Here is a 13,815-nt window from a genome sequence, read left to right on the forward strand (position 1 = left end):
TTGCAGAATAAGATAAGAATTAAGCTCAGAAACATTCAAGTAATGTGAAGCACTTTTAATCACTGTGTAAATCGGTACAACGTCGATATTTTTTGATACAGATATTAACAAACGCAACCATTAACGGTATTTGTTTTGTTTCAAGGACTGAGTTTCGTTTGCTAAGCTGCAGCGCTGCGTTAAGAAACGGTTTAAACATAAGATTAAGACCTCTGTGAGCTGCAACAACTGCGAAAGTCGCAGCCTAGATGTTGGAGGATGTTGGAGGCTTGACACATGTAACGTTGGATATGTTTGAGAATATAATATTAACATTATTGATTCACATCGGGTGCACTCTCACAGGATCCTAAATTTAAGATCGTCAGTGTAACCCGCTTCATGCTGTAAACGGACCAGCCCTGTCGGTTTCTACTTTTCAGATTATTCCGTTTATCTTGCCGTTTACCTTTAATAGATGTTATCTATGAAATTACAGCAGTTGAGGATAATATAGACACGGCATTATTTCTTGCGTTTCATGTATATTATAGTTTATATATATAGTTAATTGCAATAGAGATGTCACATACACGATTGTGTCTCTGGAAAGGAAAATCGTTTTTCACACGAGCTGTAGTGCATTGCAGTGCAAGAACAAAAACATCACCCATAAGACCAGCCTAATGAGGCCTGTCCTACAAAGGAATGAAATCAGGGGTGGTGCTTGGACATATAAAGCGATATATTCGATATGGCACGAACTGGTGTGTGCTTAGGGTACCCAAAGAATCAATTACCTTTCAGACTGCTTTTAAAACCCTGGTTAACTTCTTGAAAAATACAATTTACAAGAAATCAATGAAGCACACTTTTACAAATTTGAAATAATTTATTTGCTCCTAAGCACATAATATACACACAATTTTTTACATGTATCAATCAGTTTTTTTATATAGTTCTCTTTTGCATAGATGTCAAAATTACAATGTTGAAATGATTAAATCTGAAAAGGGATACAGACTAATGATTTTTCAAATGACCAAATCAAATCTCATATGGATGAGAGACAGTTTAATCAAAAACAAAAACATTTCAAAATAAAGACAAAAACAATCAAACCGTTAAAACTGAAAAGGCAACAGAAACTGGGCTCAGCTTCAAAATCAGAGGCAGCGTGTTAATGAAGTCAAAATAAATTTAAAATAAATACAATTAATTACTAAAAACACTGATATTAACTCCTTGCCCAACAAGACTAGAGCTTTTCTTCCACCTGCTTGGCTGCAGGCACAGATCCTTCCATCACTGGTCCCACAGACTCCTTCTGTACGGTCTCCTGCAGATGCACACATCACATGTACCTGACTGCTGATGTGAGCATTGAGCGCTAATCTCTGACCACAACTATGACAAATACATCATCAAGAAGAAATTTCAATGAGCTGAGAACAACAGGCACAAGGAGCAAAGAATTTCTGACCATAAGAAAGTCATCACACGTCACAAGTGCCGTAATATCAAAAGGTATTGCGTTGTTTATTCATACCACGCTACATTAGCCAATTCCATTCTGGTGGAACGGAAAAATAAAATTAATTATATATAGTATATATAATAATATATACAGTTGAGAAATAGTACAGTACACGTCTGTTCATGTATTCCACAGGGTACTTTGCAGACCTTGATAAACCCTGACCTGCACTAAGTAGATATCCCTCATTCTAAGGAGGTTACTGGCCATGTGATTTCCTCCTGACCAATAAGGTTCTGTGAAATATGCACCTCTCTAACATCCAGCTGCTACCTGCTGTTACCTGAAATCTCTCTCCATACATTTGCATTCATTCAGTAGAGACAGTGTCACACTTTCCATATAAGAGTATATGTTTTTTTTGGTCGAAAACAAAGCACTCACACGGTGTTTGAGGTAGGACAGGTAGGTGTCCCACCCCAAGGTGATGATGTTCACATACAGGACCCGGAACTTGGAGGGCAGGAAGTAGAAGTTGATCATCTGAGCCCCAGGCCAGACGCACCAATCAGCCTACGGGCAAAGACAGAAATGGGCAGCACAGAAACAAACCAAGTACATGAATCTTCCAGAGCAACCAACCCAGGAAAGCCTGACACCACTCACACATGCACAGCTCAATATGATGCACAACCAGAGGTCTGTAGGTTCTAATCTGTATTGTAACTGGATTGTGTACTCATCAAAATGTAACGCACTTTCCCTAGTGACCTTCTTGCCAGGCCACTCTCAGAAGAGAGGTGCCTAATCTCAAGAGTCTTCCTGGTAAATGCATAAAACAAAAACAATAATAATAATCCTATGCCACCCTGCGGTCTTCCCCTAGCTGAGAAGCTTCAACCCCTGCCTCACTTACACTCAGTATCCCCCTGGTGACCCTCGAACCCAGACCGCTGTGAGTGCCCCCTTCAGTTGGGGAACAACAGAAGGTTTTGATATGTTAGACATTAACCTAACAGCTAAAGTTGGACAGTAAGTGTTTTTTTATGAAGGCAAAGGCAGGGTTACCTTGTAAAACTCCCAGAACTTTCCTTTGAATTCCTCCCATCCATCAGACACAGTGTGGCCCTCCATCACACCCATACCTGGAAAAACGCAGGTCTCTCACCCATTTCCAAAAAGTGTGCTCCTATAATCTATGCACATCATAAGACAACTATATCTACTACTGAACCTCCTGTGTGCCTGTTTTTTGTTGTGGCAGAGCAGAAATTAGTGGCTTGTGCGAGTCCTGCGTAAAGCAGGTAGCAGAAGCAGTTTCAGCGCTGACGTCACTCACTGAGACTTAATTAGTTGCCGACGGAGCAAAATTGCTTTTAGCTCAACTGGTAACAGCGTTGGTCATTAGAACTTAGCTGTGCGATGGTTACATGTACATGTGTCCCAGACTCGAACAACAGTTTCTTTAACTGCAATATGGTTGTAAGACTGACTTGTTGATTCTAGCAGACAGGCAGCATTTCACTGTCGGCCAGTGTCCAATGACAGCACTCATATTTAGCACTTAGCGCGTACCCAGGAAGTACCAGGCTCCCATGGTGGGGGATGCAATCAGCTGGTCGAGCAGAACCTTCTTGGTGACGCTGGTTAAAGCCTTGCCGACGTAAATACTGTCCAGCCACAGGTACCAGTAATGCAAGACGGGCCCCATGGAGCATCCGACAGCGAACATGCGACCTGCAGGGGCCACAATATTCACAAGACAAAATACCACGCTTTGCAAACCCAAAAATTCTCAAAACGAACAGCTGAAACACGATTATTACATAAATAACTACTTCTTTCCACAAACATCTTACATCAAAAATCACCCCCAGGCGCATCGCATGTCAGGTTTGCGCATCACCCACGATGGCACGCTCGCTCGCAACTAACCTGTTCGGAACCAGTCATGCTTTTTTTCGGGAAGTCGTCGTTTCTCTCGGGTCTGCTGGATCAGGTCGCCGGCTGCCAGCATACCTCCGCAGCTCACCGTGTTCGTTACAATGAGAAACCTGCCCTTGAACAATGGCCTCCAGTAGCCAGATATCCGGACAAGAAACTCTTTACTCGACCGGGGGATCATTTTACAACTTTTTCACCTACGCAATCAGAAGGAACATCCGTAGCAAATTTGCAATGCAGACTACTGTAGCTACCAGGTTAGCTACCTAGCTAGCAAAATCAAGCGGCAAGGTTGCGCTTATGGCACGAAAGAACATTAAAAATGTCACCAAAAGGAAATTCGACGGACCAACGTGTCAGAGACACAAATCCATTAGTTAGATAGTAAAAGACACCGCTTATTTAGACATCTAACTTAGCTAACGTTACTTAATGACATGACGCCGGTATAAATCCCGGACGTAGTTAGCTGGCTACTGTGTAATTCACACAACCTGTGACCTCTGTAGCATCTCAGAAGGAGCAATCTAACCATCTGAACCGTTAAACAATAGCTAACTTATTCAGCGCAACGCTGGCTACAGACCCGCCGAAACATGCGCTGTTGAACCGTGATCAAAGCTTCCCTCGGTTCGAATTCACTTCACTGATGACGTCCGAAACTCCGTGTCACATGCGCTTCATGTCACGTGATCCAGGTCAAAGGCGACAATCTAGTGGGCGGAAATTCAATTTGCACTGAGCATCAAAATGAAAGTGTCGTCGCAGCAAAACCGCATTTAGGCAAACAGCGATATTTACTTCCCAGACTGAGAATCGTGGCAGGCTGAAGAGACCCAACAGCACGGGTTATGGATTCACGAAATTTCCTTCGGCTAGCCATGTAGCCAACGAGGACTGCACGCACTGTGCGTTTAATCAGATAATTGCATAGCTACGCAGACCTCTTACAACATAAAATTGTTTTGATCATCAGTGTTATAAAACTTCTATATACTGCTACAAAACTTGTCCTAATTGCAAGTTTATTCACCCACGGCGTGCCTCTCCAAGCAGGTTCTTCTGTAACACAGGACATGAATCCGTTTTTGGAACGTAAGCCTACCAACGACTTCTGGGACTTGTAGTTTACAACAACACTGCTAGACATTGACAGTTTGCGGGAACCTCTTTTTGTAGTAGTAAAACCTACTATTACAAAGGAATCACACATGAGTGTTGAACCTGTTTAGTTTTACTCCGTGCAGTATTTCAGTATTGCCTATGCCCAGTTACAAGCATGGCTTTTTAAAATGAAATTACGTAAGTTTCATGTGATTATCAAGAGATGATTAGAGTGCGTCGATCGAACTTACTCAACGCAGCTGCTGACGAAAGCAGGCGTTTGATCTCGTGTTACCTTGCTTGCTGTTTCGCACGCTTGCACGCAGAAGATGCACAGTGAGCAAAGGTTGTTTTTCCTCACAAGGTGGTAAGAAAAAGCAGACAAAGTCTACCTCTATCACCCATGATCAGACACACCCCGTCAGCACTTATGGGAAATGATCGAAGTTTATTGACAAAACAAATCAACTGGAAAAAACTGGAGACCCTGACCCTCCTCCAAAGAACTCATCTAATTTATATCTAATGCCTAATATTTCACCGTAATGACCACTCATGTCTGTACATTCTTTCAGACTGTTTCAACTCTTACCTTTTCATACCAAGTATCCATTTAATGGCCTGACTGAAATGAATATGCACTGAAAGCGTGGTTTGGCAGGTAGAAATCACTGCTGTGTCTGTAGAAACCGTTTCCTTTGGCATTATCACGTTTTTATCACTACTCCTTCGCCATCTCTGCTCTCTTTCCTGCCTTATTTCCCTTCAGATTGTTGCAGGATATGACAGGCAATTAGCCCTTCGGTTAGAAGAGCACTTCTCCTGTCAGACCACTGTCAGATCCTATCAGCCTCGCATGTTAGAAGCCTGTTATGTCATCACTGTAAGTGTGTTCTACCCGAGTCCCTGTCAGCGAGATGGCCTGCAATAGCAGCACAAGGCCCTCTGAGCACTGGGATTTCCAGAAATGGAGTCCCTCAGACCAACAAAGCAGCACCATTGACCTCTGGCATCGTATTAACAGCAATGTACTGACTAGGGCAACACAAATGCATCTTTATTATTTAATAGTGCAGGGGTGAGACCGTACCTAGGGCAAACATTCCCACTGAATGCACCAGGTCCTGACTCTGTAATCATTAAGTATCACATGGCATATGACAAAGAGCTGGGGGTTCTCCAAAATTCCCAACATGGCTGTCTAAACTGGGTCATCGGTTCATCCCCAGTTTCATTGGCTAAATAATAAATCCCTCCCAAGGCACCTCAGCTGATAGGTGATGAGCATTTTGATTGGTGTGCCTCAATCACTTTGGGGCTGCACATTGCAAGTGGTTAAGAATTCCATCCTCACTGTAAAGTTCTTTGTAAATCAGTCCTACCAAAAGGTGCTGCATGAATACTATTCATTACAGTGATTATGTCATAATCAGAACACAATATTCCCGCTGATCAGCAACTGAACCCAGAATTCTTGCTACATGATGAGCTGAAATGTTTCCATGTTGTCTTAGAATTTGTATATGTTATATACATAAGCTGTACACAGCCAGTAAGAAAACCTTGATCCATCTGATCTCCATTCAAGAAATTTCGTTCTTAGCAACAACCAAAAGAACCTCACAATGACAGCAAGCTAAGATGAAGCTGTGACCAGACGAAACTTAAAACAGTTTCTACCAGATTTCCAGATTCTCATCGGATGACAACCTCCTCTTAAAAAGAATTCACAAATTTAGTGGTTTTATTTCATAAATAAGTACTGATTTATTGCTTGCAGGTATGTTAAAGTGTGTATAAATGTAGTTGTCAGTTTAGGTTTGTTAATGAATTAATAAGAAATTGGTAGATAAATATCCCAGGGATGTAAAATCATTTATTTGGCAGGAGCATCTGAGGTCCAAAACTATTAAACAATTTCTTTAAAAAAAAAATGTTTGGATATTAGCATTTTCAATAAGGGACAAAAATAAAAAAGCTGATCATTACAGTGGATCACATCAGAAATGAGATATTGGGCATTTACAAAATGCTGTCTGTATCTGAATAAATTCATCAGTTATGTTGTCTACATGTGTACACTGATACGGGCATGTTGATTTTAACAGCGATATGAAAACAACAGTCAATAGTGATGGATAAGTGCAAAATGTCGCATGAGGAGTTCACCTCGGCCCGTGCTACAGTCCCAGTGCTCGTCAGTAATCATAACTGACAGAGGTGTAAGGTGCCGACGCCCATGTCTCCTTTCAGCAGTAACTTCGGTCCAGTTTCTGTGCAGCTCCAGTGCAGGCATCTGGCTTGGGTCCCTGGAAATGGGTTAACGAGAGTAGATAGCGCCCTCTAGTGTACAGAAGGACTAAAGCAGAAACTTGTCAGAATGAAATAAAACTGAACTCCCTTCTGCATTTTTCTTAGCCCAGCTAGCCAGCCATGTGTCAGGTCTGTCACAGTCTGCCAGCTTTGCATACATGTGAAGACAGCCCCCCCTCTGAGGAAAGTATCCATAGCCCCCCCGATCATAGGATGGAGCTTTGCTTGTTACCCACTACTCCCATATTTAAAGACTGAAGATTTAAAGATTGACTGAACAGGTGGATCCCCGGATGCTTTTGATTGCTTGGCCTTTGTGAATACATTATCTCAGTTTAGGGCATGGATGTCACCAGACCTGTTGTCAGACCTAAGGCACAACTGGTACACTCTCTCTATGCCTCACCATCTTTTACAAAACCTTTCATCACTTTGGAGAACTTTTGTTTCTGAGGGGCAGAAAATAGGCTCCAGTGATATTAACAGGTTCAGAGGTCACCCTCACCCCTGAAACTCACCTTATACAAGCTGCAGACCAGGTTGAAAAGAGATGACATTGCTTTCTGTTGAATGTCATCTGTGTGCTCCTGCAAAGACACACATGTATGCTATTCCATCGTTTGCAATGAAAATAATTGAAGCTGACATTGTGAAACTTTCAAAACCATGTGACAAAGGAGTGCATGGTGCAGTAGACACACTTTAAACTCGGCTCTTCAGGCATGTCAGTTTGAGAAATGCTGGTTTAGGAAACGGGGATGGTACACGGCGGGCCTCCCAGCGTTTAGCGGTCTCTTACCCCGTTGATGGTCACCCAGGGCACGTATTTGTGGGGAGGCTTCAGCGCCCCCGTTTTCTGGGCGTTCGCATGCATCAGCTTGTTCCCCAGGTCCCCCTTCACACACTTCATGATGCTGTCCCACTTTATGGAGGGAGCATACAGCTTCACACACTGCAGGGGCAGAGGTCAAAGGTCAGAGGTTAGACCCGAGAGGGCGGATCAGGGAGGCCGCATGCATGCTTTGTGTGACCGTTAGCAGCTGCACAATTTGCATGTACAAAATAAGATCAGTGTGTCACTGTAGCCGTTCAGCCATTCAAATTTTTATGGGGTTCACGCTGCAATTCATTCATATCTCACTTTGCCTCAGCTGTCCTGTTAAACATTTTCACAGCTGCGAGTCCGTTTCTGCTGTTGCTTTGACTACAGCTCATTGCGATCCTCTCCTTGAGTCCACAGCTGCATTAGTGTATGGTACTTACAGGCTCGCCGGCACTCAGCACGTCAAACGCCGACTCCATGCAGTAGATAATCTGAAAAGCTGCACTGCCCGCACAGTTCAGCACACACGTCTGAGGAAGAGGAGGATGAAAGTGAAAACGGCTTCAGTACAACCAAAAGATAAAATGAAAGCCATCATTTGCACTGAGACATTTGCACTCAGCAGATTTCAGCATGTAAAAGGAGATCTGGCGTTTCTAAATGACACTCAGAGGAGAAATGCGCGCATACACACACACACACACACACACACACACACCTCTTACCTCGATCATGTTCCCCAAACATTCATCCTCCCCATGCTGGCAAGTGAACTTGTACTTCTGCCCATCAAATGTCTCCTGCAGAAAGAGACAAGACAGACTAGACCCGGCAGTCCTTCACTTACAGCAGGTAAAGCGTCCTCTGGGGAAAATACCTTTTAAAAAGCACGGGCTGCGGCGGAGGCGCGGACGCGGCTTACCTGCGCGTTGCCGTAGGGCACGAGCTCCACGGCCATGATGTCCTGCAGCATGTTCCAGGTGGGGAAGAGCTGCTGCGTCAGGAAACCCCTGCAGCCGGGACACAGGCTCTCATAGTACAGCGCCACCTGCACCGACCCGGCGCCGCTGGGCCGGGTGGCGTTACGCTCCGCGCAGTGCAGACCAACCTGGCAACCAGAACAAGACATCCCATTACCGTCACTCACGCTGAACGACTCAACCGGCAAACGCTGACTACGTGTAAAAAAAAAAAAAAAAAACTGGACGGAAACCCCCTTGCTTGCTAATGTGGTCTGTTCTGTCATTACAGACGCGAATGGCTTGGATGGTTTTGAATTTGACAAGTGAAAGATGAATTTTTGAATTGATTCAGCACAACCCTCAAGAGCAAATAAAGTGAAAATTAGACCCATGTTACTTATTATAAGTAATTATTCTCCAAACGTACCACATTTATTCTCCAAACGCACCGCTTTAAAACACTGTCCAAACTTGTAATAATAACGCCAACGCAAAATGGTGTCTATATAGACCGTATTGCTAGTCTTCTCGTTTTAAATGGAGGACTTAAAGGACACGTTTTATACTCAGGTACACAGGGTGCCATTGTTTCCGCAGAATCCAAACAGGAAGGTATTCCATGGCAATGAGATTACCTGCCAGCTTTTGTCGCGGCAACATGCCGGCGAGCTCTAAGAACTTACCCCGCATTCTTCGGCAATCTCGGGAGTCTCACACCACCGCGACGGCGGGTATCCGCAAAACGCCTTTGAGAAGCAATTCTCTACATTCAGGCAGAGCGCAAGGCATGTAAAAACTGCCAACTTCATGTTAACGTACACGACAATACAACGATTTCTCCTCAGTCAGCGAAGGCACTGGTTTTGCGGTGTAAACAGTTCAAAAGTAACTCCTTCACACAGTGCACTTTTCCGGTCCATTCGCTATTATTTGACTTGCGGGAGTCACCACGTGACCATGGAAACCCGACACCCATTTCAGCCCCAGCGATACAACCATCACTTCAAATACATTAAAACCTGCAATATCACAACTTCTGCTTTTCACTGAGTCTGCACATCCTCACGAGATAAGCTGTGTCTGCATCATAAAAGTCACGCGGTGTCATGTTTTGCAGGATGGGGGACGTCGTCATCCTGCAAAGTCGTCATAAATAGCTACAATATGCGCGCATTTTACTGTTGCACGGTGGGACTGCGAGGGCAGACAGCTGACCTGTGGGAGGAAGAACTCGAGTCTGGGGGAGGAATGTTCTGCAACCTAAAGTCCATATCACATGGCTATGAGAAGCAGTCATATTGTTATAACTAATTATATCAGCCCTCATAACAGTTTTATAGACGTCCTTGATTTTATCAATTAGATGCAATACTGGTCTAACAGAAGATTTTGAATCGTTTACAAGGGATGTCAGCTGATGTTCCAACAACTTCTGTTAATGTTGCAAAGTTTTAAAACGTCTGTGTCGGGGTAACTACGGTTGGATTTTTCTTCCCACTTCTCGATTTGTCATTCAGTCGGTTCATGCCAAAATGTGGAGCAAACACAATCCGACCCATCCCTCTTCGGTGATCCACGAGCTCATAAACTCAGAAAACATCTTCGAAGCAAGAGGATTTCCACAGGGACCTATACTTGTTGATGCAGAAGGATGTTTCTGTGTTATGATGCCACACGTGGTCCCGCATCGGGAATGCTCCAGGTTTATGTCCTGATCTGAACTCCCTTTGGGTTGCTCTGCTGCTTTCGGCAGAGGTGAATCTCCGTGTGAACAGGTGTGTTCCTTGGGAGTGAGAAAAGTGTCAAATGACCGAGGAAAACCGACGAGCCCTGCAGAGCAGACATGGTGGCTAATTTGCAGGCCTTTTTGCCACCTGTTAAAATCGTCCTCTGCTGCGAAGGCCGCTCACTGTGCTGCGACGGCCTCTTATGGGCAGGTAAAAGGTTTGATGGCATGGTTCTCGGAAGGTTCTCAGAAGGTCACCGGAAAGCAAGTCTGCCGTACTTCCGCCTTCTAATGCGCGATTCCTGTTTATCAGCATTGCGGATTACTCTCCACATTACAACCTGACGTGGGTCTGGGAAAAGATTAAACATTATCTGACATGATACGAATAACGATTGAAATAGTTTTATATGTATCTGCTTTACTGTTTAACTAACAATTCTTTCTTTCCTGTAGGCATTTTCAATTAGCTCTGATTTCTAAACGCGTGGTAAAGTACCCAGTTACGCAGGTTAATGAGTATGTTGCTGTGAAATCTCGTCAGACCAGACGGAATGGCGACCTTTCTGCCCATTTCACCCTATAAAACTGGCTGTTGCTATGAGACACCGAGGCCGTACATTGGCATTTATTGCTGAAAATACTGGAAGTTGTCTTAAAGAGATTGTTGGCAAAATTTTTTAGCATGCACAATATTGGCATTATACTACTTTAACCACAAAATGGCGCTATCCTGTCATAATATTACAAACGTAAGGTAGTAAACGGCAGGGTCTTAATCCACATGCGAGAAAAAAAGCTCAAGTTAAAACTGTTAGGTTAACATGGTAAAACTGCGTTTTGATATTACTGACCATGCGTGTGGCCTGTTGATAACTCACTGAAGCATTAAAAACTAGACATTTTAAATACAAAACACAGCATATTTTTTCACCATTGCTTTATTTCTTGAAAGTACCTTACAAAACTTTGAGTACCAGTCCGAGACAAACACTGAAGCGAGCTGTACAGTGAAAAAATGCTGCATCTGATGACAGACTGGAAAAAAATATAAAAAATGAAAAATAAAAAAGAAGAATGATCTTAAGTACATAAAGATTGTGCACTCATCAGACCCCATCCGGTCAGACTGGACTGCCCACAGCGCTCCCTCCCAGACTCAAACTGCACGTCTGTGCAGAACAGGCCTTCCCATGCACCCACTGCCTGCTTCCACAGGGGAAAAATCCTCCGCTTTGGAGTCCACAACTCCACCGCAGGCAGCACTACAGATACACCAATGCAGGATTCACCGCAGCCTCAGAAACAATGGGGAGATCTGTGATGGTATACTGTCACATTTTCACTGCAGTATCCTCCAACGGTCAACAGCAATCGCATGGCAGATTATTGAAGATGACAATTCCATCTTCGTTGGAAGTTTTTCTATACAATAAACAATATGCTTACAGGGATTAGATCTGACAGCGAAAGGTAACCACAAAATTGGATCCAAAAGGTGGTTTGAGACACATGACCTCCTGAAGAATTTCAGGAATGAAAATACTGCCACTCAAATCAAACACACTTTCATTTTTATCATGAATAACTTTGCGATGAGGCTGAATCATCTCTGCTCGACTCAGAATATCGGAGAGTAAATTTCAGCACTTTTTCCGAGGTTACAGAAAATACACCTTGATGTTTGACTTTTTTTTTTTGTACAAATCAATCCCATTTTACACATCCCTTTGAGTCAAAGGTCAGGTCTCCTCTGGGTGGCAGAAAGAAGCTGAGCACCACTGCACTGGTGCAGGATGGGATTGCTTACAGAGGAAGTGTGAAAACACTTCATTACAAAATACTTGTTTTCACATACAGTCACAATATCACACATTTCGATATCAAATAGGGCATTAAACAAAACCTTTTTCTTCCACTCTTGCCCGCTGTTCTCTGGATGGGCACAGCTGTCAGACAGCACAGGTTGTGTTGAAGGGAAGGATCTGAGTGAGCTGATACCGGCCTTGCTGTCTGGCAGCGGAAAAGTTATTTTTGTTTGGAAAGCAGCGACACTATCCACTGCCTTTCTGCAACCACAAGGGAGCGCTGTTTCACAGGTATGTCAGCTAAAACCCACACGCTCAGAAAGCTCAGAAAGTAAACGAAAAAAAAAAAAAAGAAAAGAAAAATGAACCAAACAAAGTTTTACTGCTAGGGGTTCCATCCCCCTCTCTAGATGACCTAATGAAAGGGAATGACAGATCGATTTTTAAACATATATTTCTCTATTTGGTTAATTAGAGATTATAAACATACTTATTCTTACTGTACGTAAAAAGATCAAGCTAGCTTATTTAATAGATTCCATTGGGTTATGATGGAAAAAAAAAAATGAGCAAACAAGTCAAGCAAAAAAAAAAAAAATATACAATGAGCTTTTTAAAAAGCCAAATTCAAACAGACTCCATCAGGCACTAAAAGCATCGTCTTTACTTTTCGGATTTGTTCCGTTCACTCAGAGCTCTGTTGCCTATTGTGGGAGTGTTTCTCGCTTGCTACTTCCTCTGAAACCTTTACTTTACCTAAACAAATCATCCAGACTGATACAAAACTAAGCCTGTCTGTAGAAAATCCCTCCACATCAGCAGCTCTCCTGGGGTGTGTCTTTGTGGCAGTGCATTCAGCAGATTTTTACCATGGTAACCAGCCCTCCCAGCATCACCCTCTGTCACAGTGCTGGGGGACCATAGCGACAGTCCAGGTACGCTGTCTGTCTCTTTTACATTTCTGTGCATTTGATTTTGAGCTCACAGTGCACAAAGAGGTCTCATTTCAAGGACTGGGCTCTTGGATAGGGAAAAAAAAATAAACCTTAAAATGTGCGTTTGAAAAATACAGCAAAAAACGGATCAATTTTTCACAGCCTCTATTTTCAATAATCTACACATAATCATGTCTCTCCACTCTGAAGGCTCAGATTCAAGCACAAATTAACTGGAGTGGTTAGTGAGGGGTTAAAGTAGACTTTCTCCTACAGCGAATAGGAGTCCACAGGAGGACTCCACAGGACAGGGAGATAATGTAGGAGCTATAATCAGAGAGGAAATACATTTGGAATCACTTTTCCAAAACTCGACCAAACATGGATCCAGGAATATTACACACAAGAAAACAACAGGAGAACTCCACTAATATAGTGTCATGATTTCAGTATAACACACATCATTTCTAGCACCAAAAACATCCCCGCCCCCCACACTGGACCCCACCCTACACAAGGACATCAGACTTTACACTCAAGTCAGACTATTATATGTGCAAAATCTACACCATCCTGTCAACTCCTACCATGCGGAAGGTAAGCATTTTACCCCTTAAACACTTTAATCTTTAGTTCCACTTATTAAAAAACTACAATTAGTAAAAAAAAAATCTATTGGATTGAAAAAATAATTTTTTCAATCCAGCGGTGGGTTTATATTTTTGCCTCCAACAACAGGCCTGA

General features: G+C 43.1%; 2 protein-coding genes across 2 annotated transcripts; both read right to left on the reverse strand.

The window, feature by feature from the left end:
- Nucleotides 1–1,135: 1,135 nt before the first annotated feature.
- Nucleotides 1,136–4,052, reverse strand: mpv17l2 (MPV17 mitochondrial inner membrane protein like 2). Its single transcript, XM_036553924.1, has 5 exons — nucleotides 3,392–4,052; nucleotides 3,032–3,193; nucleotides 2,525–2,601; nucleotides 1,901–2,029; nucleotides 1,136–1,318 (listed from the first exon to the last, which is right to left on the reverse strand). The coding sequence occupies exons 1-5, from the start codon at nucleotides 3,579–3,581 to the stop codon at nucleotides 1,238–1,240; spliced, it is 639 nt and encodes a 212-aa protein (XP_036409817.1). The 5' UTR covers nucleotides 3,582–4,052; the 3' UTR covers nucleotides 1,136–1,237.
- Nucleotides 4,053–6,367: 2,315 nt separating this feature from the next.
- Nucleotides 6,368–9,549, reverse strand: LOC118795453 (gamma-interferon-inducible lysosomal thiol reductase-like). The gene is made up of 7 exons (XM_036553923.1): nucleotides 9,286–9,549; nucleotides 8,563–8,748; nucleotides 8,366–8,440; nucleotides 8,081–8,170; nucleotides 7,617–7,769; nucleotides 7,336–7,404; nucleotides 6,368–6,813 (listed from the first exon to the last, which is right to left on the reverse strand). The coding sequence occupies exons 1-7, from the start codon at nucleotides 9,409–9,411 to the stop codon at nucleotides 6,754–6,756; spliced, it is 759 nt and encodes a 252-aa protein (XP_036409816.1). The 5' UTR covers nucleotides 9,412–9,549; the 3' UTR covers nucleotides 6,368–6,753.
- Nucleotides 9,550–13,815: the final 4,266 nt, after the last annotated feature.

The sequence above is a fragment of the Megalops cyprinoides genome, chromosome 20 (genome assembly GCF_013368585.1).
Source record: "Megalops cyprinoides isolate fMegCyp1 chromosome 20, fMegCyp1.pri, whole genome shotgun sequence".
NCBI lineage: Eukaryota > Metazoa > Chordata > Actinopteri > Elopiformes > Megalopidae > Megalops > Megalops cyprinoides.

Coding starts and splice junctions, on each gene's coding strand:
- mpv17l2 (XM_036553924.1), bottom strand. CDS start 3,581: ATGATCCCCCGGTCGAGTAAAGAGTTTCTTGTCCGGATATCTGGCTAC. Junction 2,602..3,031: donor GGGAGCCTGGTACTTCCTGG/GTACGCGCTAAG, acceptor GCGTTTTTCCAG/GTATGGGTGTGATGGAGGGC. Junction 2,030..2,524: donor AGTTCTGGGAGTTTTACAAG/GTAACCCTGCCT, acceptor CTTTGCCCGTAG/GCTGATTGGTGCGTCTGGCC.
- LOC118795453 (XM_036553923.1), bottom strand. CDS start 9,411: ATGAAGTTGGCAGTTTTTACATGCCTTGCGCTCTGCCTGAATGTAGAG. Junction 8,171..8,365: donor GTTTGGGGAACATGATCGAG/GTAAGAGGTGTG, acceptor CCTCTTCCTCAG/ACGTGTGTGCTGAACTGTGC. Junction 7,405..7,616: donor CCTGGGTGACCATCAACGGG/GTAAGAGACCGC, acceptor GTGTCTTTGCAG/GAGCACACAGATGACATTCA.